The 27610-nt window shown below is 40.6% G+C and overlaps 1 protein-coding gene across 1 annotated transcript in view; it reads left to right on the top strand.

The window, feature by feature from the left end:
* Positions 1–9075, top strand: part of LOC109890167 (contactin-4) — a 38137-nt gene extending 29062 nt beyond the window's left edge. The window contains exons 14-22 of the mRNA XM_020482139.2: positions 337–495; positions 877–1026; positions 1859–1929; positions 2504–2738; positions 2853–2968; positions 3520–3700; positions 6553–6665; positions 7586–7754; positions 7912–9075. Of these exons, the coding sequence (XP_020337728.2) occupies positions 337–495; positions 877–1026; positions 1859–1929; positions 2504–2738; positions 2853–2968; positions 3520–3700; positions 6553–6665; positions 7586–7754; positions 7912–7997 (1280 nt within the window). The 3' untranslated portion in view covers positions 7998–9075. The remainder of the gene's footprint in view (positions 1–336; positions 496–876; positions 1027–1858; positions 1930–2503; positions 2739–2852; positions 2969–3519; positions 3701–6552; positions 6666–7585; positions 7755–7911) is intronic.
* Positions 9076–27610: the final 18535 nt, after the last annotated feature.

Raw genomic sequence — 27610 nt, 5'->3', positions numbered from 1 at the left:
TTAGACAACCTCAGACATGATCACCCGTTCTATTAATTCCCTTTACTTCAGCCAACTATTCTGGGTGACATTCATTCAGTGTTAAATAATGACTACAGGAGCATCTGAAAATCAATGCATAAATTTTCCTCTTCTCCTTCGTTTTTGAATCCTTTTGTATTTCCCCTCATCAACTGGAGGATCTTTATCTCTGCTGTGTGAAATATTAAATGTCTCTCTCTTTTGTGGGCAGACTGCTCTAACCTTGCCATCCTTTTTTTGGCTGACACAATAGAACTATTTGACAGTGGTTGTCCTTGTCTCCCTGTTCTGTGCCTGTGCTGCTGGTTATTTCAGGGCCTCCCGGTGCCCCAGAGGGCCTTATTGTGGGGGAAATCACTGACTCCACTGCCCAGCTCTCCTGGGAGTCTGGACCTGACCACCACAGCCCTGTCATCACATACAGCATCCAGGCCAGGACCCCCTTCTCCATAGGCTGGCAGGCCGTCAGGACAGGTAGCTACAATGCCAGCCCATCCCTCACAGACACTGTTTACAGATGTAGGATCTTAATTTGATCACCCTGTTGCAGGAGAACGTTCTTGCAATGCAGGAAATGTAGACCTTGTAGTGTATTTAAGGTTTAAAAAGGCTTCTGATGTTTGTAATTTCCCCTTTAAAATGTCTGTTCTATCAGAATACTGTGGGAATAGTCAGCTTTGGGGATGAATGATGTGAACAGGAGTATTTATCTTTAATCATTCGTTATCTTGGGGGCCTTCTTGGATAAGTTATATTGACATTAATTGTATCACAGGCAGTCTTTGATAACATGAATGTGTTTTGTTGGTGGATGAGAATCAATATGTATTTAAATTCTAAATTCTTTAATCCTAGTTCCTGATTCTGTGCCTGGACAGATGTTTCATGCAACGGTGATAGATTTGAACCCCTGGGTGGATTACGAATTCAGGGTGGTGGCTAGCAACAATGTGGGTGTTGGAGAGCCCAGCATGCAATCCAAGCAGATTCGAACAAAAGCGGCAGGTACATTCTCATTTCTCTTTTTCCTCTTGTGGTGAATCTATCAACCCCACGGTGGAAATGTAATTTAACGGTCTGATTAGTTTCATTTTGCATGGAGTGTTCCGTTCAGCCCCTGATGAATTTCACCATGTAGAACCCACATACACTTTTCACGCCAGTCCACTGGTTATTGTGCCTTTCTCATCGCTAATTACGTGTAATGAAGACAGAATCAGCTCTGTTCCAATTTGACTGACACAGAGACAGATGTTACTAATTGACCTAATAGGAAAAGAAAGTGAGAGATAATTTATTCGTGTGTTTAGGCCACGTGGCCTATCTATCCATGTGGATATTGACACTCGAGACATTTGCCTGTCAGATTAGAACTACCCGAGCAGGAGGCATCATACCTTTTATAGCATTCCGACGCTGTTCACATCAGCACTCAGGAATTTCTGCCATGATTAATTCATGTCAGCAGCATCAACAGGAGCCGTGTGAAATACCCACGCCTGCCATAAGGCAATGACTTGAAAGTGTCTCTTCTGAGTGGGTTAGCAGAGTGCTTCCGCCTGGCCCACTGAATCACAAGGGAAGAGTATTCCTGCAGTGCGATACACTGTAGTAACAGCAGTAGCGTGCACTGGCGCTCGTGCCAGTATCAACCCTAATTTAATTACATCAAAAAGCTAAGCCTTTGCTTTGAAACCGTACAAGGATGAGGGGCACTATGATAGTGACATCAAGGCTTCCGTAGGGTTTCGGAGTAGTAGGGATTCAAATACATGCCTTTGCTCCGAGGAATACACAAACTTATATTGGACACTGTTGTTGTTTTTTGTCCATCCAGTTCCTGAAGTAGCACCAGGTAATGTGAGTGGAGGAGGAGGAAGGCGGGGAGAACTGGTTATCCAATGGGAGGTAAGCTTGCTGATCATCACGGACTTATAGAATACATCTTTATTATGACAGATCAGTGTTCTTTCCTTTCCTTTTTAAAATTATTTATTTGTTTTTCCTTGTATGTCAAGGACAACTACAAGATACAATACCTACAAATATGTACATTTCAAATCACTCTTCTGACATGAATGGGGTTTTGACAGAATTCTCTACGGCGATGTGACTTCAATTAAATGGGTTTAAATTAAAAGAAGAGCTGTCTTGCCTAACTATTTGCCTGTTCCAAATGGCTCCCCTGGTGTGTAAATCAAAATGCAGATGCAGAGATGGTGGAAATTGTTTGTGCATAAATCTAGGAAGATGTCTCAGAATGGATGTTTCTGTGGGTTTCTTAAAGGGAATGAACTTATCATGCAGAATGTGTATATACTGTGTATATCTTTGGATATAATGCATTATGTTGGGGTTGTGGTATTTCACTGTTCAGAATTTGACACTTCCAGTTGAGGTAGTAATTTGATATTCAGTTCAACCAATGGGAAGGGATAAGAATTGCTACAATTTATGCAGCCAAATTGTCTCTGTCTCATAGCCAATACCAGAGGAGCTACAGAGTGGAGAGGAATTTGGATACGTTGTGGCTTTTCGTCCTCTTGGTACAAGCACATGGAAGCAGACTGTGCTGGCTTCACCTGATGCATCAAGATACACCTTCAGGAACGACAGCGTCCCTCCCCTCTCCCAATTTGAGGTGAAAGTTGGAGTCTACAACAACAAAGGAGAAGGCCCGTCTAGCCATGTGGTTGTAGTGTATTCCGCAGAGGAAGGTTAGTTATTTTGACTATTTCTCAAGATGCTGATGAAATGGAAGCTTTGGGTTAGTTTGACTTGAATGTTTACCATTCTCGATAATGTCCTTGGTCTAAATTTGTCATTCTTAGAGCCCTCTGAACCCCCGTCCAGAGTGTGGACCCGGACGCTGTCAGCCTCTGAAATCGAGGTGTACTGGGAACCCATTACCCAGACAGCCAGCAGTTGGAAGATCATTGGATATGAGGTATGAAAAATATCCAAAGAATCATGATGCTGGTAGAGAGCAGAAAACAGCATGATAGATACAGTATTATCCTCACGATGATTGACTTAGCAATAGGTTGGCATGCATTTAAATACAACTGCCAATGGCAAAAACGTGACATTTCCCCTCCCCCGAAGAATACCTTGGGATACAAAGGTATATTTCTCACCATCTAATCTAGAGTGAAGAGGTCTGTCCACAGCTATTCCAGTCTCCCAAGGAGCCTAATACACTGGCTGCTTCCCTGCCTGAGTAGTGTTCTATAAATCACCCCTCACAAGTGTGAACATCATATATCAATTTCCTCCACAACCAACACTGTCCCTAATGACGGAACACCCTGAGGATCCTTGCCCATTTTCCCCTTAGTATATAGCCCAGAACTGTCTGGCTGTAGAGAAGGCCCAGGTTGCTTGACCCCCATTGTGAACCTGGTTATCAGGTCCACAAACAACGGTGCTGGACGTGTCTCTAATCCTGTTTTAATGCTGTCGGGAGGTCTGGAATAACCTTCATGTCTTTGGTTCCAGGTCCTTTGTTGGGAGGAGGGGATGCAAGAGAGTGATGCTGAGATGGTGAGGGTCACAGACACTGCAGCCATTCTCTCTGGGCTCAAGGGCAGTACTGTGTATCTGATCTCAGTCAGGGCCCAGAACAGCGCTGGAGCAGGGCCTTCTAGCCCCGCAGTCAACGTCACCACCAAGAAACCACGTGAGTATTCTCTAAGATGGAACAGTTGTCACATGCAATTTGAGCATTTTTCTCTCCACAAGTTTGCTTTCACGTATATGAAGCCGGTATATCCAGCAGAGGTTAACATGAATGGAATTGTGGTGGAATGCAGCAGTATACAGTACAACTTCAATGGCTTTAGAGCCTCTGTGAATACTCTACATCAACAGCACTGCTGAGACAAAACATCATCATCTGGGTAAAGTTTTGACTGCATGGTAACTGCAAGACTAACGAATGGAATTGGATTATGTCATACCTACAAACATGTGAATTAGCAGTGTAGTGGCCAGAAATGTTTTTATGTGTATATTATACATCACTTGCGACTAATAAGACTATGGGATTGGCCTATTTAAATGTTTATCTGACTCCATAAAGATTATTAGCAATATGCGAGAGTTGAGTTACAGTAATAGGCAAATGAAGGAAGGTCCGAGACTGGATTCCAAATACAAGTGTATTTAACTACTTTGTAAAATGAATGGATTCACATTCAAGGCATAAAGCTTACGTTACAAGACATTAACAAGCATTACAAGGCATTATTCTAAGCATGGTCAGTGAGAGAGACAGAAATCATAGCCTGAAAGGCCCCAAAAGTCCATGGTGTGGAGAGAGAAAGAAAGAAGGTGTCTCACCACAGAAGGTCAGGAACAAATAGGAGATAGAAAAATGAATATTGATCTTCTATAAGCATCTGAGTTGTTTGGATTCAAAACCTGAGTTGTTGACCAATAGTATTACTGTAAAGTTAACCTCCAATCAGATATCAGACCTACATGAGGTAGCCTCTGCTTCTCAGAGGTGAGACAATTAGGGTTGGCAAGACCAACACAGAGAATGCTACATTTTTAAGGCAACACAGAGCACATTCTTGCATACAGTTGATAAGAAGAGTCACTTCTGGGGTTTTTTAATAAATAAAAAATGGGTGATAAGATGCTGTTTACCTTGACAACTCAGGGAGAGGAGGCGTTTTTATGAGCTTATCAGAGTAAGATGCAATTATTCAACTACTAACTCTATCACAAAGCAATCAGCTATCCCTCCTTCTTGTGTTATCTTCTATTCGAGACCCACTGGGCGCAGACGTCAGTTCAACTGTTGGTTACGTGGAAATAGGGCTGGGCAGTATACCATATTTTACTATATACCGGTATTGATGCACTGACCGGTTTGGGTTTTTACTTTACCTTCTATAACGGGATTTTAATTTTTGTTTTGTTAAATGTGATACGCATTGTGTAACATCCATTTTTAGAGTTTACTTCACTACTTGAGTCCTTTCTCCATGGCACTTTCCTAGCCCGCACCGTCACCAGTGTTGCCAACTTAGCGACCTTGTCGCTATATTTAGCGAGTATTCAGACCCCTCTAGCGACACATTTTCAAAAAAGCGACTAGCGACAAATCTAGCAATTTTTTCTGGTGTTATTGGAGACTTTTGGAGACTCTGACATGAAAGCATGTAACGTTCTTACTCTTCTAAACGAGCAGCGGGTGCTGCCGTGGGCCCCACCACCCCGTCCCAAAGCACTCACAGGCGGCCCAGTCCTCGCGCAGCAGTCCATCCCAGCTGCAGTCAGAGCAGGTGATGTTCACCCCTCCGCGTCCAGATAAAAAACGAAACAAAAAAACAAACAACATATTTAGGGTATTTTTTACTCACTTTTTGTCTCTCCCACGACGTTATTCCTTTCTCCTACAGAGTCCATCACAATTACATGCACATGGCCAATTATGCAAATTAGGTGATGATGTCATTTAGCGACTTATAGCGACTTTTAGGACAGCCAATAGCTATTTTCCTTACTGAGGAGTTGGCAACACTGATCGTTACTCAAGGAGCGCAAATGTTGTTCCTCGACCACGAGAAACTTGCGTTCAGTCTGCATGGTCAATGCAGCACATGCAACAATGTTGATGATTATGATGCCGTTTTCACATTGCTTCTTATAATTGCATTCTTAGTTTGTGTTTCTTACATCTGCAAACAGCTAGTTTGTATTTTTTTAGCAAGTTTGGCCTACATCTTGTTAGCTGCTAATCTCTAGTTAGCTGTCTATCTAGCTAGCTAGCTAATAAATGTACTGAGTCAGAGCAAACGTAATTAGCTAAACAGCCTGATAATACCAGTGATGGTGTAGACTTAAATCAGCATGTTGTTTGTGCAACAGTATCTTACAAATCAAAGAGGAATACGCAAAGCATGAATATGAGAACATGCAATGAATCCAAAGATTACAGGGTCCCCTATGAGACATATGATCAACAGTTTGGTTCCTACCCTGTTACAATAACTCCTCCCTGGCATCTACGTTCAGCGTCATGTCAAACAACACTATGCAAAGTGCCTATAGAATTAGAATAATCATTCTATTTCTATGGAACCAACAGTTCACCCAAGTGTTTTGCACTAAATCGCAAGTCAAATCGCAATTGCAACATCTCAAATGAGTGCAGGAAATGCAAAAGTTTAATCGAACAGTATAAAACAAGTAGAATGGAGAAAGACCCATTGAAATCACTTAGAATGTATGTGTTGCCACCCTAGGATCTTGCACTACCCATAAAGCAAACATAGAACTATTGTTATTCCAAAACATAAAATGACCGTCCATTTTTTTTAAAGATACCTTGAAAATATATTTTGGCCATATCGCCCAGCCCTACATGGAAACAACATTGATTCAACCAGTGTGTGCCCAGTGGGTAGTTCCTTCAAACAGCAGTGATTATGGGGATGTTTAAAGTGAGAAAGTAATTTTAGCTATAGACGGAATTGTACGTGATTAATTTGTGTGGCTTTATGATTGCATATCTTTCAGCACCAAGTCAACCTCCAGGGAATATTGAGTGGAACTTGACAAACTCCAAGATCTTTTTGAGTTGGGAACATGTCAAGGCAATGGGAAATGAGTCTGAGGTGACAGGATACAAGGTGAGTGTTGTCAGTGTAATAGCGGGATCTTTGAAAACTAGGAAACAAATGCAGTTTGTTGGTTTACCTCAACAGCTGTCTTATCTATTAATGTCTCCCTGGTCGCAGTGGAAGTATAAACCTCAGCACTTCCATTGTCACATATAGATTGTCCATGCAAAATTGTGTGGACAACCCGTACAAATGAAAAAAGACCGTTCCTGGTGTTATGACACAAAACAAATCTGTTTCTCCATTGTTCTGGGTTTCCACTGAGTATGTTTGACTGAAGGTCTGCCATGTTCTGATATGGAAACACACAAAATGTGTCCTTGTGGATAGCTGTTGAGGTAACACTTTCCCTAATGGCGTCCCTAATGGTGGAACGCCCGGAGGATCCATTATTTCCTGCCTTTTGATCCCTCTGAATGCTCAGTAGTAAAAAGTGTTTGAACCTGCGTAACAGGAAGCGTTTCATGTCATCTTGAGTATCTGAACTGAGAGCATTCAGCAGAGGATTATGACTCAGAAAAGGTCCTGGTTTCTTTTAAAGTATTATTTTACAATGGAGCACCTTTTGCTAATTGATTGATCTGATATGGCTCAGAGATATGAAAGAGAAGGTGAGGAAGCAGCTGAGTGCCTGTGAAGCTTCACACTCAGACACTAGCCTCCATGGAGCGCCACGGGGGCCACACTAGCACCTCACACTATAATTTGCAATTCATGTCATCCTCTGGAAAGGGGCTTCTGAAAAATACAAAATACAATTTCTTAAGACTATTTGGCTGCACAAGAAAACACTTTTGTATTTTTTTCCCCAAAAATAGCTCCCCCCCCCCCAAATCAAAAACAATAGTGGCATTATCCAAAAACGACTGTGTCACTTAAATTTGTATTATTGATATCAGATACCATGATATTCCCTCTCCCGTCTCTAGGTGCTGTACCGTCAGAACTGGCTTGGGAAGACCAGCGTTGTGGAGACCAACAGGACCAGCATGGCACTGCAGGTCCCCTCTGGTGAGGACTACCTCATTGAGATCAAAGCCCTGAGTGATGGAGGGGATGGCAGCAGCAGTGGCCCCATCAGGATACCAAAGATGTCCAGTAAGAGAGAACTGTTTTTGTCTTTCACCATTCACAGGATTCACTTTTGGCACAATCGATTCAAGGTTTCCAGAGTGCCTTCAACAAAATGCTGTCTCATAACGATGAATCCCACAGGTACTATGTGTTTGTTGATGAGTGTTTTTGTCTTTTTCAGGTCTTAACTCAAACGGCCATTTCAGCTCAGCTCCATGCAAGATTTGTGCAGTTATGTTTTTTATACTTTCAAAGTTGACTTTATAAGACTTAAACATGTATTGCCTTTAATGAACTCTAGCTTTCAGAGTCAAGTACTCAGCAAAGGATGTGTTTTACGTGTACTTTTCACTTCTCAAGAATGTGAAATCAACAGCTAACTATTTAGAGTATTCAACGCAGCTGCATTGCCTTACTGTATGCATTTTTTAAATTAATTTGTCAACCAAGCTTTTGAGTGTTTTATGTCTAGATTTTATGCCGAAAGGATAGGCTTTTACACATGAGAAGATTGTCAATCCTTAGAACAATCTACATGAGATATTTATATGGCGGGAATATGAAAGTAATCAAATGAAAGCGCAAACATACCCCTTAATGATGTTTGTTATGTCCCTCAGTAATTACAAATCCAAATGTTTAGTTCCCCATGGCTGTGTCGAGCTTCTGTTTTAGAATGACATGATGTCCTTTTCTAATGGTAGAGATACAGTACCTTGCCTATGTGTGCATCATCCCTGTGTTTTGTTGTGACCTGTTTGTTTGTTATTGTAAATGTTCTGTAAGAATGAGTCAACTGTGGGAATGACCATGGTTCACTCCGAGGTTGTCCTTTAACTCCTTAATGAAGCACAGTGACAGTATGATCTGTCTGGTGGCCATCAACATTCCGCAGATTCCGTGAAAGAAAATTCACATATGCTATCGTCAACATTTAACAGTATCGAAGGGCGGCGCACAATTGGCCCAGCGTCGCCCGGGTCAGGGGAGGGTTTGGCCCGGGGTAGGCCGTCATTGTAAATAAGAATTTGTTCTTAACTGACTTGACTAGTTAAATAAAGGTTAAATAAAAATATGACCACCACAGACATATTGGATCAATATGCAGAACTATACAGAAAAACATGTTAATGTGCATTGATACAGTACCTGGGGAAGATTTTCTCAAACATTTTCGATTAATTCAACTCTTTCTCCATGGTTCTTAATCAAGATAGTTCAAGTTGTGGCTGAGTTGTGCTTGATAGGTGTTGCATAACTGTTTTAATACTATTGTATTAACAAACTAAATGTATCTCTGTGAGATGTAATTGAAAATGAATAAAATGTTTCAAATTGAAATGTCTATTTTTAAATGTGTTTCATTTCAGGTGTGTGTGCCCTTTTGAAAGTGCCAGGGAGAATGGCAAACGTCATTCACAAGGAGTCAGTGTGACACCCTTCTGCACTAATGGTTACCATTCAGTTACCATGAACAGGTAGCTCACAACACTGACAGACAGCATGGTTGCTGTGTTTTCCCTCGCCAAGGTTTTTTTTTAACACAATCAACATTTAACTGAATGCTTTGGTCCTTGCTCAGCATAACATTTACAAATCCAAATCCTGCAGTGTCTGTTCGTGCATGCAATTTAGATTGTTTTAATCAGAATTGAATTACCTGATTTTGATTTGATGCACTGCAACTTGCAGTGGACACTGACCCTACTAATGAAAGTGGCAGTTGCACCCACAAAACGTTGTCCAGTGCTTTCCAGAGTGCTTTTTTCCCCCAACACGTCATGATTACATAATGGTTTAGAGGACATTAGGGTTAACTGCTATGTCAATCGAGAATATCACTGAACCTTACTTGGGTTAGACCAGAACATATTGCTTACCTTCATGCTCTTGCTAATATTGCCCTATTATCAGATGCACTGATGTCAAAACATTGAGAAGTATCAGGAGGAAATAATGTCTCCCTTCATGCTAACCCAGGGTGGTATTTGTAAGCAGCTCAATACTGCTGAACGTATGGGTATTGTGTGGATATACCTTCCCCACATGAAACAAATATCCTGCTTCCAATCTATATGGTTGCCTGGAGACAATCCATTCAACGTCTTGTGCACAATGATGGTTAATTATCAATAACTCAAGGTTAACCTCTCATGAATACAGAAATGATTGATTATTTTTCAGATACAGGAAAATCAACCTTCAAAATGTTCCATGTTTTCAGAGGTCAGGTCCCCTGCATGAACTCTGTTGAACACTACACTGCTACCATATGATTGAAGGCTCTCGTCATTTTTTTCCAATTAGAACAACTTTCTCAGAAAACAAATTGACTTGCAACAAGCAATTAGAATGGTAAATTCAGAGGTAAACATTCAGTAATCGGAATAGCGGGGGACAAAGGAAATCCACGGAACCGTTTTGAATCCAGTTAAATATTTGTCTAATTGTTGTTTCCTCCTGACAAACAATGTCATGTTGAATGCATGATAGTGGCATGCTGATATCTGATATTGTATTTATTTATTTAGGATATATTGCACGTCAACGTGACAAGAGACAAATTGATCGGCACACACAGGAATGTACTTCATAATGTGCCGGGGAACATTTTCAATATGATGTTTAGGTCAGCAAACGATACATGAAGTTATGTGTACCACATGGCAGATGACATTTTCAAGACGAGGCATGACACAGGAAGACTACACCATAGTAGAGGAAGTGCATTCCAGCCAGCCACACATTGGAATAATCGTATCAGGCTGGCTGACAGGTAAGTGTCTGGATATGGACATTAATCTCCTGAGAACTGCTCTAACTCTGTGGAATACCCAGGGATTTCATAGCAGACGCTAGGCCGCCTGAAAATAGAAGCAGGTCTGGAATGAAAGTAGAAGTGTACTTAAAATGTCCTCTGTCACGTTATGTTGCACAAAGGTACAGTATGTCTTAAATAACACACAGAATTGATCTTGATCTCTTAACTAATTCTTTTTTCATCACTGTATACCATCAGTATTGCATGTCGATCATGAACTGTGAATTAATAGTACCGATGTCTTATCGTGGTTATTGCTTATTCATATCCTGAGAGGGACATACAATACTATACCTTCAAAAAGGTTGTTGTCACAGTAACACTGTGAAGAGATATGATGCCGACCTCCAGTTGGGGTTATGTTCACAAGAGTATAAGTGTCATAGAGTGTAATACACAAGCCTTTTAACCACGTTTATTTTTGTCTTATAGCATGAATTTAAAATGGATTACATTTTGATTTTGTGTCTCTGATCTACAGTACACACAATACCACATAATGTTAAAGTTGAATATTTGCTTGTAAAACATTTTTAATTAATAAAAAACGAAAAGCTGAAATGTCTTGAGTCAATAAGTATTCAACTCCTTTGTTATGGCAAGCCTAAATAAGTTTGGGAGTAAACATGTGCTTAACAAATCATATAACTTGCATGGACTCATTTTGTGTTCAATAATAGTGGTTAACCATGATTTTTTTAATGATTTCCCAATCTCTGTACCCTGCACATACAATTAAGGTCCCTCAATCGAGTGGTGAATTGCAAGCACAGATTCAACCACAAAGACCAGGGAGTTTAAATTCACCTTTCAGCAGGACAATAACCTAAAACACAAGGCCAAGTCAGTTCTATGTGAATGTTCCTGAGTGGCCGAGCTACAGTTTTGACTGAAATATTTTTTGAAAATCTATGACAAGTCTTGAAAATTGTTGTCAAATCAAATTGTATTAGTCACATGTGCCGGGGTAGACCTTACAGTGAAATGTTTACTTACGAGCCCTTAACCAACAGTACAAATAAGAATAAGAAATAAAAGTAAGAAGTAAATAAGGAGCAGCAGTAAAATAACAATAGTGAGACTATATACAGGAGGCTACCAGTACAGTCAATGTGTGTGGGGGGGGGGGGGGGGGGGCATCGGTTAGTCAAGGTAATTGAGTTAATATGAACATGTAGGTAGAGTTATTAAAGTAACCACACATAGACGATAACAACAGAGAGTATCAGCTGTGTAAAAGGGGCGGGGATATGCAAATAGTATTGGTAGCCATTTGATTATATGTTCAGGAGTCTTATGGCTTGGGGGTAGAAGCTGTTTAGAAGCCTCTTGGACCTAGAGTTGGCGCTCCGGCACCGCTTGCCGTGCGGTAGCAGAGAGAACAGTCTATGACTAGGGTGGCTGGAGTCTTTGACAATTAAACATTAGGGGTCGAAAGGGGGGTACAGCAATGAACAACAAACAATTTGACAGAGCTTGAAGAATGTTAAGAATAATAATGGGCAAATATTGTACAATCCAGCTGTGCACGCTCTTAAGGACTTACCCAGAAAGACTCAAAGCAGTAATCACTACCAAAGGTGATTCTAACATGTATTGTCACACTCAGGGGTGTGAATATTGATGTACATTTGATATTTCTGTATTTCATTTTCAATAAATTTGCTAAACTTTCTAAAAACATGTCACTTTGTCATTTTGGGGTATTGTGTGTACATGGGTGAGAAAAATATATTCAATACATTTGGAATTCAGCCTGTAACACAAGACGTCGAATAAGGGGTATGAATACTTTCTGAAGGCACTGTACAGTATATTAAGAATAGGACCATTGACCAGATTCCCAGATGCCACTATAAAAAATGATGATCTGTGACAATTACTGATTATTGCACCATTTCTATTGGCCTTCACGACCCAGTCATGCTTTTCTTGGATTTCAATGGAGTTCCCCCACCACCACCACCACCATCCACTGTCAATCTTAAATCATATAGCAGTCTTATTCTTGACAATACTTAAATAGCTGTTAGATGGAGATCAGTTCATTCAAGTAGGGACAGATTAGACAGCCCATCCTAAGGCCATGTAATGAATCTTATGCATTAAGAACTAGAGAACATTTGACCCAGATTTCTCACAGATAACCGCAGAAGTGGTGAAAGATCACTGCATATACACAAATGAGACTCCATGTTTCGAGGAGAAAGTCCAGGCAAATGCACTATTGAATAATGTCGGTGATAAAGATTGTTTGTCGGAGTCAAATTCTGTTGTTGGTTGTTGAAAATAGTTTGGAATGGTTGAGATGTGTTGAAATCGGTGATTGGTAAAACATTACATCTCTCTTACATCTCTCTTAGAATTATGGAAGTAACCAAGTCCTGATCTCAGCAAATACGTCAGCAAATATTTGTGATTTTTTATTTATTTTTATATTCAAGAGAGTAAGTAGTGGATTTCAAAAGATGCAGGGTACAGAAGTTCTAAGACCCAGGTTAAAGCACTCATAATCTACAAAATAGCACAAGCTACTTGGCCTGCAAATGCACATGAATAGTCAAGGTTCAGTACTGATAAAGCTGGTCTCAGGACTGGGAGCTATGACAGAGACATAATCTTTAAGGTAAACAGGATTAGAACTCAAAGGGAAAGCATTACCTTACCAACAGTGAGATAAAATTGAGTTTAAGTGTGTCAGACACTCTCAGTATGTGGTTGTCTCACCTAGCTATCTTAAGATGATTGCACTCACTGTAAGTCGCTCTGAATAACAGTGTCTGCTAAATGACAAAAATGTAATGTAAATGTTAGCATGTTCAGTTCAGGACAATGTATGTTGGATTGTATGGGTGTAAGTGTGTGCAATACCAAATCAACTGATGGTTATCTGTAAGGACTGATGCTGGAGACAAGAAGCAAGTACAGGGAGTGAACATTTAATGGAAAACAGACATCAAACAGAAGAAGGACAGTGTCTGGACAGGGGGAACAAAACAACATTACGACAATAATGTCGACACGGGGAACAAAACTGAGGAACAGACAGATATAGAGGGGGCAATTAAAAATGTGAAGGAGTCCAGGTGAATACAATGAGCACAGATGCGCGTAATGATTGTGACAGGTGTGCGTAATGAAGGGCAGCCGGGCACCCTCGAACGCGCCAGAGAGGGGGAGCGGGAGCAGGCATGACACTACCTCCCCCTCTAGGGGGCACCACCCTGCGTCCCACCTGGGCGAGCCTGACGGGCCAGACAAGGCATGGATGCTGGACAAGCCCACTGAGGCGTAGAAGCCGGACGAGACGGCTGAGGTGTGGGAGCCGTACGAGCCGGCTGAGGCGTGGGAGCCTGATGATCCCGCTGAGGCGTGGGAGTCTGATGGGCCAGCTGGGGCTTGGGAGCCCAACGAGCCGGCTGAGGCATGACATGGGATTGGAGCCTGCCGAGCCAACCGATGTAAGGAAACCTCTGAAGCCAGCTCAGGCGCGGAAGTCCGACAAGCCAGCTGAAGCACCCCCGGTTCCATCGGCGTCCGCACCCAGACCCGATGTCACCACCAAAAACAAAAAACAAGAACTCCCTGATGCTTCAAATAGTGGAATCAGCATTCTGTAAGGACCGACACTAGAGATGAGAAGCAAGTACAGGCAGTGAACATTTAATGGAAAATGGACATCAAACAAAACAAGAACAGCGTCTGGACGGGGGGAACAAAACAACATCCCGACAATAATGCTGATAAGGGGAACAAAGCTGAGGAACAGACAGAAATAGAGGGGGCAGTCAACAACGTGGCAGTCAACAACGTGAAGCAGTCCTGGTGAGTCCAATGAGCGCTGATGCGCGTAATGATGGTGACAGGTGTGCGTAATGAAGGGCAGCCTGGTGCCCTCGAGGGCCAGAGAGATAGGGAGCAGGAGCAAGGCGTGACAGTTATCATAAATTTAGGAATTTGGAGCCATTGGTTGGCAGAATGGCACACTTGCAGAAAAGGAGTTCCATATAGAACCAAAAATGGTATCATATATGGAACTCTTTTGTAGGGTTCTTCTTCACTGACCCAAATAAAACCCTACGGGTTCTTCTTCACCAAACCAAATGGTTTCATATAGAACCCTTTACGGTACCATTTATGGCTACTACTAATAGAATAGTAATATTAATAAGAAAAATATATATTGAATAATAAAATCATGCACAAAAGAATACCAACATGGTTTTGATATGCTATTGTCATTATAGTCACACTCAAACAACCAGTTTAGGGAATGCAAACATTGTTTGGAAATATGCACTGGTGGGCAGGGAGGCACTTTGTTTGAATGATGGCCCATGCCAATCTTGGTAACTCTGAATGCCTTCAGAGGGTTTATACATTCTTTGTGGACAGTACTGTATGGGTGGCTGGCTGGTTCCTGAGAAGAATAAAATGGCAGCATAAACATGAGTCAATCTTACACCTGCAAGAATGAAGGAAAAATGCTGTGCTGACATAATTATTATGATGCAGAAGACCAACTTACATGCATTTGCTGACATCAGTAGCAATGATATTTGGGTTCAGCGGCAACGTAGCTAGTCCCTTTTTATGAAAAGGGGTCTTCCATTTTAACCAAAGAACGAAAAGGTTCTATATAGGTGTGCATATTGATACATTGATACATTGAGATTTTGATAGTAGTTGACATTATGGCCATCAAAAGAATTCATTAAAAAATGTAAGTAAAAAAACATATAGTTGCAATAAACTGTCTAAACAATTCAAAATGTTATGTTGCCACCTTTGATTAAAAATTGAACTCTTTAGAACCCATAGCAGCCGTCGACAGCCTTTTAAAAAATGACTGTAGACACCGCGAACGGCCTTGTTTTTCAAACAATAATATCTGTCAATATGTCAATATGGCAAAATGTACTTGCAAACAACCTGTTGTGGTATTTGCAGAGCTGTTGTTATCAACCAGAAACCGGAAACAGGGTATGCAGTCTTTTTTTTTTTTAAAGACTCGCTTCATGAAAAGGATGGCACCGAGGCGGACACGACTTTTCACTGTGAATGAGGCTGTATCCAGTGATAGCTGAGGTTGACGCTTCGTGAGTGCATCCCAAATTCCCGCTACACACATCTTTTCTTGCCTGACAGACTAACTAGCTAGCTAGCTATAGCAAGCAGCTTGGTCCGTTTCCACGTGAATTACATCGGTAGAAACAAGACAAAACAACCAACTAGTTAGCTAGCTGACTATATACAGCTAAAAACTGCAACTATTGCCATGAGACAGAGAGCAAACATTCAAACTCCACCGCTGATGTGCTCGCCTGTACCAACCAAGTGATCATGACAGCATTTGCTAATCTGAGAGCTATTCCCCAAATTTCACAGCATCAATTATTGACAGCACCAAACATATATCTGCCCTATTACTTATTTCACGCACCTCGACATCACCGCTTTTCAAGATGCAGGATGCACCTGAGCTCAATTTCGAGTCTCATAGCAAAGCGTCTGAGTACTTCTGTAAATAAGGTATTTCTGTTTTTGTTTTTTTAAACACATTTGCAAACATTTCTAAAAACGTTGTCATTATGGGTTATTGTGTGTAGATTGATGAGGAAAAGCATTTATTTAATCCATTTTTGAATAAGGCTGTAAAGTAACATCATGTGGAAAAAAGGGGTCTGAATACTTTCAGAATGCACTGCATAGGTATAATGGTTCCCAAATAGGCAAGAACATTATGTTTAGTCATTATTAGTTACTTCTGTCTTTAAATCAGTAATCCGATTCTGGAATTTCAATTGAAAAACACAATTTACTTGAATAATGATGATAACCAAGTGTCTCCCAATTACATGTTGAGTAATTTTATTAAACCTAGATTTTTTAAAAAGCAATTAGCTTAATTGCGTATCATGATGTTACCTGCCTCAAGCTTCACAATTATTTAAACGTTTTGTTCAAGACACCTTTCTTTATGTTCATTTGGCGTCACCCTATTGGACATTATGTCACACTGATGAACAATAGAGGCAGTCAAATTTTTACACTTTCCAAAATAATCAAACCATTTGTATATGCAACTTCTAAACATCAATAATGGATCTTCATTCAATTATTTAAGGTTATTCATTCCAGTTACAGGGTCTCGAAAGAACCCTGTATTATTATTTTTTGTCACTCCCCTCCCCGAGTCGGAGTGGGTAATTTACGTGCCTGGCGCCTTCCTTGGATGGTGCCTTCCCTGGAATCGAACCCTGATTCCCTGTTACCCGTAGTCAACATGGTATGCACAGAAAGTACCATTGAAAGTTGAATAGGGCACACATTCGAATGAGACTTCAGCGCCGCTATTGGGGTCAACAAAACCATGATGCCAGAGACTACCCCGCATGGGTTTTGGGTAGGTCTGTTGCGGTGACCATATTACCACCACACTGGAGGTCACCAGTCATGAAGGCAGTTAAATTCCACGTGACTGTTTAGTCACGGTAATTAGGCTTCTCCAAGCTCTGATGCTGCTGATGGTCATTAGTATCCTACCAAACTTGCTAACTGCCTGGTACTCAGCCCTCTAATCACTCTGACATCTAAAGTTACATTAATAATGCTAAATGAAGCATATGGGAGTACCTATTTATGTGTTAACAGTTCAATATAGAATAGCCGCATGTGCGCACTCCCTCAAATGGTTTGGAGAAAATATCCTTTCACTTTTATTCAGCTTTGTTCAATTGTATTCTTCATACTATAAAATAATCTAAAAATAATGCCATGGAATTCTAAGCAAATCTTGTCTGCTAAATGAACTAGTGTAGCCCACAGCCATATGGCATAGCCAGATCAGGACCTAACATAAGAACAACACAGAGTTCGCTATTCTGTTCTTCTGAAATGGACTGCATTTTCTTTATATCATGTTTGTTTAGACCTGTCTAACACAAAAAAATGAATTTATTGTGAAGGTGTAGGATATATTACATGGATTTATTTTACTTTTTAAAATATAGATGTTCCAAAGGTCTGCATCACTGGCTTGTGTGGAAGCCAGGAGATGCTAAATTTGTTTAAGTTAATGAACGGTAAATTACCGTGAGACTGACAGTTATTTGCTTGACAATCACTGGCTGATGAAATTTTGTGGACACCACAGCCCTAGTCGTGGGTCTGATAAATGCACGCATCCCCGAAGGTCAGCGCTCATTGGCATGTATTAGCTCTAGAATTTCCTCAGTTATCCAAGTAACGTTGTTGCAATCAAAGGAACCATAACTGATTTAATGAGCCATTACCAGTTTCACTGTAACGGCCGTGTGTACTAAGACTTGCATGGCTTCATCCTTGAGACAAGAATATGTTGCTGACAGGATCACTCAGGTAGACACCCACAGCATTGAGGTGTACCTGGCCACAGTGTGAGGAGGAGCCAAGGAGCTGCTCAAGAGAGGTGTTCTGTTGGAGGATACCACACAATGGAGCCAATGACAGGGTTTGAGAAACACAACACCTAGGCAACGAAGCCATGGCACACCTAGGCATCATTGCCTAGGAGTGCCATGCCTCTTGCCAGAACACCAATCGGAGGACCACTGAGACAGACTGGTGGGACCGACAGAGAGGCATCAAGGGGATGAATGATCTAATGCAGGGAGTGAGAACCAGGAATGGGAGCACCACAGACAGTCCCCAATATCTGCCTGCACCATCCCTACGGCCAGGTAAAAGAACCAGTCCCTTCCCAGGAGGCAGAGACAGAACCAGAGGTCAGTGGAAATCTCAGATTGTATGGTCTTTTTTGGCCTTATTGTTAACAGTACGTATACCATTTGATTTCACCACAGCATGTTGCTTTTTAATCAAATCAAATGTATTTATATAGCCCTTCGTACATCAGCTGATATCTCAAAGTGTTGTACAGAAACCCAGCCTAAAACCCCAAACAGCAAGCAATGCAGGTGTAGAAGCACGGTGGCTAGGAAAAACTCCCTAGAAAGGCCAAAACCTAGGAAGAAACCAGGAGAGGAACCAGGCTATGTGGGGTGGCCAGTCCTCTTCTGGCTGTGCCGGGTGGAGATTATAACAGAACATGGCCAAGATGTTCAAATGTTCATAAATGACCAGCATGGTCGTATAATAATAAGGCAGAACAGTTGAAACTGGAGCAGCAGCATGGTCAGATGGACTGGGGACAGCAAGGAGTCATCATGTCAGGTAGTCCTGGGGCATGGTCCTAGGGCTCAGGTCCTCCGAGAGAGAGGAACAAATAGAGAATGAGAGAGAGCATATGTGGGGTGGTCAGTCCTCTTCTGGCTGTGCCGGGTGGAGATTATAGCAGAACATGGCCAAGATGTTCAAATGTTCATAAATGACCAGCATGTTCGAATAATAAGAAGGCAGAACAGTTGAAACTGGAGCAGCAGCACGGCCAGGTGGACTGGGGACAGCAAGGAGTCATCATGTCAGGTAATCCTGGGGCATGGTCCTAGGGCTCAGGTCCTCAGAGAGAGAGAATTAGAGAACGCACACTTAGATTCACACAGGACACCGAATAGGACAGGAGAAGTACTCCAGATATAACAAACTGACCCTAGCCCCCCGACACATAAACTACTGCAGCATAAATACTGGAGGCTGAGACAGGAGGGGTCAGGAGACACTGTGGACCCATCCGAGGACACCCCCGGACAGGGCCAAACAGGAAGGATATAACCCCACCCACTTTGCCAAAGCACAGCCCCTACACCACTAGAGGGATATCTTCAACCACCAACTTACCATCCTGAGACAGGGCCGAGTATAGCCCACAAAGATCTCCGCCATGACACAACCCAAGGGGTGGGCGCCAACAACAGACAGGATGACCACATCAGTGAATCAACCCACTCAGGTGACGCACCCCTTCCAGGGACGGCATGAGAGAGCCCCAGTAAGCCAGTGACTCAGCCCCTGTAATATACTTCAATGTTCATGTTTTATACTTCAACTGTCAAAAAAAAAAAAAATTCTATTAAACCAACCACTTTTCAATCAAACCAAAAGACTAAGAAAATTACCCCTTTTATAGCAATTGCAGAAAAGTGCAGTATTTATGATGAACATTTCTGACTAAGTTTACAATCTGTTCAGAGCATGGGCTTTAGCAATGTCTTCAGTACTTCCTCATTGTAAGAGAACCCTCCCCACACAATGGTGCCCAAATGCTGGCTCATTGTTTAATCACAGAATTGTGTCACACCAAGTGGACATTGCTTTTGGGGACAACATTTAATCAATCAGAACCATTTTAAAATATGATGAATGGACTTGGGGACTACTGTTTCTTGAAATACACATCTGTGTCATAAGTACTGTTGTTGTAGGTGAAGGGAATATTTTTTTCATCCATTTATTCACTTAGTTCAAAGTTCCGCAACCTTACCTGGGACAGTCACACCATTGGACAATTACCACGTCTGGTTCAAAATAGTAAGAAAGCAAATAATACAATGCATGAATACAGTCATGATCCAAGTTAAAAAATCAAAGCTTTTAGTAATATGTTTAAAATTTTAACAAAGTTAAGTTACATTTGTGAAAAAAGGGGGCATCGCGTCAACTATCCAGTTCCATGCCTGCATTCATCTGATACTGCTCTATCCGTGTGTTAGCAAATAAAAGTATGCCATTAAGTATTATGTTAGTGACTTACTTTGTAAGGCTCAGAGAAAACCTTGTATCATAATCACATATAAAGCAACCCTATAAAAGCATAGTTGTTGAAACGGATATCTTTCCATTCTATTTTAAGATTGTGTTTAATCATCTTTGTGTCCCTCACAGACACAAAAGATGAGGTCAGGTGTATTCATGCAACATGACTCCAAACAGCAGATGAGAACGTTACTCCACATTCTATGGCTGTGCTTTTCATATCAGTAAGATGCCGTATAAAACAATACCATGTAATGAGCTTTGGATCAAGAGATGTTTTAGATACAGTAGAGAGTAGTCCACAGTACATTTGTATAGAGCTGCATGGATTTTTTTTGTCGTTATTGTTTTTGCAAGAACTGCATCGATTTATTTCTATTACTAATAGGCTGCATAACAGAGTAACATGAGGGGGCTCTGAGTGGAGGTAATGTCAGTATTTTTGAACATGTAATGTGTAGAAACATCAGTGTGTTATTATGACAAGCCTCAAAGAAGGTACACTGAATGTCACCAAATGTAAACCCAGTGGACATGTACGGTACAGCACTATGGCGTTGATTTTAGCAAGAGATATTGCGTGACGGTTTACTTGGAATGCGTCCCTGGATGTAGCGTTTGTGTGCCATATAAGATATGACCAGAAAGGAATTCCTTCTTTTTTTATCCCTCTTCAGCAGTCCTTAAGCTTGTTTTGTTTTTTCTTCATCGTGGCTGCATAAGAAAATGAAAAAATCTGGAAAATACTAGGATTTGGGTTTTGGAGTTTCCTATAGCAACATGTTGAGTCTTTAGGAAACCGCAACTGTTATTGGTTTGACAACCAGAAAACTCTGTGTAAAAAAAAAACAAGCTGAGCTAGAAATATATTTTCAACATTTAAAGGCTATTCATGGTGTTCTGAAAGCATCGCATTTGGAGTTGAGCCTGTTGGCATAAAATTACATTTTCAGTAACTAAAATATGCTTGATAGGCGTGCAAATATCAGTCATGGTTCATTTTAAGCCACATTTTAACCCAAGGTGTATAGTCTACCTTTGTAATGGTTTGCTAATGTAGGTGCTCCACTGCAACTTAAAGGAAAAATACACCTAAAATTGATATTTTGGTATTTGTTTCATTAGTCCATTATTGACATAGTCCACAAACATTTTGCTAGTTAGCAATCAAGTTTTCAAGATATGTGTCTTCCAAAATACAGAAATCATACCTGTATGATGCAAAACACAGCATCAAAGGATGCACAATGCATCATAGGAGGAGACACTGGTAAAATGGGGTTTTATACATTGTCATGCTTCACACCTATTTTACTGTGTTACACGAGGATGAGTAAATGTGTTTTGGAAACTAACATCACTCAAAGTCTACTTTTAACAGTCACTTCAATTTTCCAAAGCTTCAATCCCCTTTGAGTTTAAGCTGGCTGCTCTGTCAGAAGGAAACTCAGACTTAAATATGTAAAGCAATTGGTATAACCAGAGCTTGACTCATGGATTGTAACTAATCCCTTTTTCATGGACATTTCATAAGAACCTTACTCATAAAAAAAATGCATTCTTTACCTCTAGGAGCTCATGGACTTAAATATTACCCAAAGTCAACCTTTACAGATTGTAGAAGCCATTTTGGTCGATGTAAATGGTTGGCGACTTTGTGTTGTCTACAGTTAGGCTGTATTTGTATATTCCACTTAATTTGTACCCTACAGTAGAGCAGACATTACCTCTCTAGGAGATTGGATTATTTCATGGACATTGGATGGAATCGTTTTCCTGGCTGCAACGGATTCGGCTGCCAAGGAATATTTACCGACGAATGGGAGGAAGGAAAACAAATCTCCTGTGCAAAATAGCATGATTGTCGGCGGTGTATCAAATGACAGTATGTGCACTTCAGCAGAGGGCGTTGTAGGAGTTCGTGACAGCTTATCACTTTTATACATTTATAGTGATCTCCAAATAAAGATATGTTGTGATCACACTTAAAGACAGGTTAATAGTTACTTTGTTTAGTTCATTCACAAGCCAAATGTTTGGAGGATGATCAGTGCCACTTTAAAAACGAAATGCTTAAATGGTAAATAGGAACGTGAAAATTATAAATTAATTTATATATTTATATCAGTGTGCATGATTCATTCCACAATTCAATTGCAAAGTTAAAATGAAAATAGAAAATTGTTAATAAAAAAATTGGAAGTGGTAAACAGAAATTCGAAATGAACATGTTAAATGGAAAATGCCATTGTAAATTAGAAATGCAATGTGCAAAGTGAAATTGAAAGTGTCTGTTTTCTTTTTCCAACAACCCAATTCAGCATTTTCTCTTTTCTATTTCCATGTTCATTTTCAAAGTGTATGCTAAATGTATTCTGAGGCGTGAACCAGGAGAGTCAGAAACGCCACACCCCCATGCAGTAGTACAACCTAGCCATGTTGGGCCCTCTTTGAATTGATCGTAGACTAGTGTCATGACGTTTTATTAGTTAATATGATGACTGTTGCTCATCAAATGATTAAATGTTTCTAATTGTGTGATTAACTGAATCAAACAATTATTAACTCATTAACCCGGGGCACCATGGGAAAACTAGTTTTTATTGAGTTTCTATTTCCCAAATTAACTCAAAGAATATCAGAATATCGATTGACAACAGCCGCTAATTAACCAGTTACCTCTACAATCTCGTTCTGAACGTTGTATAGTCCGTGAATCTGCACGGACCCGGGTCTCACCAATGAGTTTGTACCACACCAATCTTAGTTGAATATGTATTTACTAGAAAGCTAAAAAAAAGAAGAAAAAAAAGAAAGCTAAAAGATACACATAGACAAAATACATTATAGGCTATTGATTAGAAGTTAGTATAACGGGCCAACACACTATGGCGCGTGTTACCCAAAATGGCGATTTCAAAGAGAGAGAGAAAAAAGAAAGTACACGAGAAATATACATTTGGGTGAATTTGTCAGCTATGCTATTCTAACCCTAGCCTTGCCCCAAACTGCCGCTCTTATGGGTCAGAATATAATGATGTAATTACGTGGGGAAGATCTCAGAGGATTCTCTGTGTGAACCGTTCAGAGGACCGTTCAGGCTGCTCGATGACTCGCACCTTTCTGGTCATCCTCACGATGTCAGTGTCCTTTTGGCTTAGGAGTCTATTCCCTCACCCTTGCTCTGGAAGGGGTCTTCTGAGGACAGACAGCTCTGTAGCTCAGAGCTCACAGCATAGGAATGAAACCATTTAGATACCACGATTCGCTGGGATTGGATGCTAGGGGGTCCGGCTTGAATTAACCTAGAACTTAGAACTTAGACACAGCTACTCATCCGTAGCTTGGGTAGAAAAAGATTTATTTGTCTTCAAACTTGTGTTGCGTTCTGGGTTCGTTGACTTTTTAGACCTTGGCTGCAGCTTGGGTCACGTAGTCTCCTCTGTAAATTCTTTACTCACAGGTTGTATACCCTCGTGTCAGAAGTGGGCATAACCTCCTTTAGGGCAATTCTCTGGGAATACCAAGTTATGAGGCAAGGTCTAGATTTAACTCAAATCCAATTTTAGACAACGAACTTCACATTTCATCTTTACCAAAACATTCTCTTTGTTTTGGACATTTTCCATACAACGTACAATGTATAAACATCAAACATATACTAGGTAAACTGTTGACGTTACAATCTTTTCGTAATAATGTCATCTATTAACCTTTAATAACAAAACAAAAATGACATACATTTTCATATTCCATCTATCGTCATGACCACCATTGTGGCTGACGGAAACCATTGTTCCAAAGTCCCTTTATTTAATGTTTAATGTTCTGAGGCTGGTTCTCCATAGTAACAGGACAAAATAATTTGTCTGTGGCCTGAGATTTACCAGGGCGTGAGGGGTCATAAAACCCCCACATCTTCAGACCCCTAGATCTCTCCTCCTCTGTTGGGGTTGAGAGATAATCTGTAGGGTTGTGGTCTCCTGTAACGTGACCTGATCAGGACAGTCATGACACTAGTGTAACCAACAGGGTGTGACCCCAGGTCTCCTTGGCACCAGAAATGCCTGCTAAGCTGAAGCCTAGGCATTGACTCAGGGAGCAAATGCAACTTTGAAAGTCTCAGGCAAGGTTGGGACTACCCCGAGTGGGGTAACTTATTGTGGGAAGTTTGTGGAAGGCTACCTGAAACGTTTGACCCAAGTTATTCTACCTGATCTAAAACAGTGAATATTTACTAGGAATAAATGTCAGTAATTGTGAAAAACTGAGTTTAAATGTATTTGGCTAAGGTGGATGTAAACTTATGACTTCAACTGTAAATGCGTTTCCACCACCATTTCTCTCATAATTAATTTTACAGAAATAAAGAGATCCCACTTCGTCAAGCATATTTTTTTAGGTCGATATTTGTCAAGTTTGCCGAAAATGTTGTTCTTTCCATCAGGCTTGTCGTGACATTTTTTATCCAACATCAACAACTTATAGTGTACTGGATCACTCACAAACAGAGTAATATAAAAACAATTTAATGCTGCAACTTAAAAACAACTCCAAGTATATTTTAAATTAATATACTAAATTGCAATTAGGTGTGTTTAAGTGTAATGATAGCATACAGTATGTGTACTGTATAGTATACTTAAGATATTCTAGAAAACTACATCTTGTAAATTTGTAGTAGTAGTGGTATATATTCAGTATATTTGTAATATATTAAAATAATTGTTTAGCTTGGGCTGAACAACCTTAGTTACAGTTCACCATCCTTTGAACTCCTCCACCTCACAAAGACCCATCTGAGCCATGTCACAATTATAACTGATGGGGTTCGAACAAGGGTTTTCTGCAGATCAGAAGAGCACATTATCCTGTTAAGCCAAAGCTTATAGCCAATTAAACTCTCCAGGTATCAGGCAAAGTTACACATCATGCAAACAACTAACTAGGAATAAGTAATTACCTGAGGAGGCTGTGTATTGTGTTGTGATTGTTGTTCTTTCAAAGTATACATGCTTTTGTCCCCAAAGCCCCATATATTACCCACCACTGCGACCTGTACGCTCTCGTTGGCTGGCCATCGCTTCATACTTGTCTCCAAACCCACTGGCTCCAGGTCATCTGCAAGTCTCTGCTAGGTAAATCCCCGCCTTATCTCAGCACACTGGTCACCATAGCAGCACCCACCCTTGGCACGCACTCCAGCAGTAATATCTCACTGGTCACCCCCAAAGCCAATTCCTCCTTTGGCCGCCTCTCCTTCCAGTTCTCTGCTGCCGATGACTGGTACGAACTGCAAAAACCAGATTTCAGAGCAGCTCACAGATCACTGCACCTGTACATAGCTCAGCTGTAATTAGCCCATCCAATCTACCTCATCCCCATACTGTATTTATTTATTTATCTTGCTCCTTTGCACCCCAGTATCTCTACTTGCACATTCATCTTCTGTACATCCTACCATTCCAGTGTTTAATTGCTATACTGTAATTACTTCACCACCATGGCCTATTTATTACCTGCTCTTTCTTATTCTTCCTCATTTGCATATACCGTATATTGGTTTTTCTACTGTATTTTTGATTGTGTTTGTTTATTCCATGTGTAACTCTGTTATTGTTTGTGTCTGCTTTCCTTTATCTTGGCCAGGTCGCAGTTGCAAATGAGAACTTGTTCTCAACTAGCCTACCTGGTTAAATAAAGGTGAAATAAAAAAATAAAGGTGAAATAAAATAAAATAAATGGTAAATTAGCATTTTCTCTTTACCATTTACATTTAGAATTCATTTTTACTGTTTCCAATTTTCAATTGCAATTTCAATGTGGCATGAATCATGCGTACTGATATGAAAATGTAAATGCATTAAACATTCTCACATTCCAATTTGACCAGATATGATGCTATTTTACAGTAAACAGATTGACAACAGACTTTCAGCACGCTTATAGGGAAGGACATTCAACAAGCACAGCACTTACACAAATTACTGATGATTGGCTGAGAGAAATGAATGTTAAGATTGTGTTGGCTGTTTTGTTAGACTTCAGTGTGGCTTTGATGTTATCAATCATAGTCTGTTGCTGAAAAAACATATGTGTTATGGCTTTACAACCCCTGCTATATTGTAGATAAAGAGTTTAACTAAAGCCAGTCTGTTTATGTATGTGGATGACTTAACACTACAAGTCAGCTACAAGAGCGACTGAAATGACTGCAACATTTAACAAAGAGCTGCATTTAGTTTCAGAATGGGTGACAAGGAATAAGTTAGACCTAAATATTTCTAAAACTAAAAGCATTGTATTTGGGTCAAATCATTCACTAAACCCGCAACCTCAACTAAATATTGTAATGAATAATGTGGATATTGAACAAGTTGAGACTAAACTGCTTGGACTAACCCCGGATGGTAAACTGTCATGGTCAAAACATATTGACACAACAGTAGCTACGATGGGGAGAAGTCTGTCCATAATAAAGCACTACTCTGCTTTCTTAACAGCAATATCAACAAGGCAGGTCTTACAGGCCCTAGATTTGTCTCACCTGGACTACTGTTCAATCATTTGGTCAGGTGCCACAAAGAGGGACTTGGGAAAATTGCAATTGGCTCAGAACAGGGCACCACGGCTGGCACTTGGATGTACAAAGAGAGCTAACATTAATATGCATGTCAATCCATCCTGGCTCAAAGTGGAGGAGAGATTGTCTTCATCACTAGTTGTATTTTTGAGAGGTATCGACATGTAGAATTGTTTTAATTAACCTTTATTTAACTAGGCAAGTCAGTTAAGAACAAATTCTTATTTATAATGATGGCCTACCCCGGCCAAATCCTAACCCGGATGACGCTGGGCCAATTGTGCGCCGCACTATGGGACTCCCAATCACGGTCAGTTGTGACACAGCCTGGAATTGAACCAGGGTCTGTAGTGATGCCTCTAGTACTGAGATGCATTGCCTTAGACCGCAAAATGCACTGAGCTTTCCGTTTGAACTACTGGAACGCAGCCCGGACACCCATGCATACCCAAAAAGCCATTCCACCAGAGGTCTATTCACAGTATTCAAAGTCCAGAACAGACTATAGGAGGTGCACAGTACACCATAGAGCCATGACTACATGGAATTCTATTCCATATCAAGTAACTCATACAAGCAGTAAAATTAGACTTAAGAAACAGATAAAAATACACCTTATGGAACAGCAGGGACCGTGAAGCAACACGAACATAGGCACAGCCACATGCATAAAAACACGGATGGATCTTGTGTTGTAGATATGTGGTAGTAGAGTAGGGACCTTAAAATGTGAAATCTGTTGTCAATGTATTGTAATGTTTAAATTTTTTTATAACTGCCTTA

This window comes from Oncorhynchus kisutch, linkage group LG5 (assembly GCF_002021735.2).
Source record: "Oncorhynchus kisutch isolate 150728-3 linkage group LG5, Okis_V2, whole genome shotgun sequence".
In the NCBI taxonomy this organism is placed as follows: domain Eukaryota; kingdom Metazoa; phylum Chordata; class Actinopteri; order Salmoniformes; family Salmonidae; genus Oncorhynchus; species Oncorhynchus kisutch.
The sequence above is the reverse complement of the archived record's forward strand: the minus strand, read 5'-3'. Positions and strand labels throughout refer to the sequence as shown.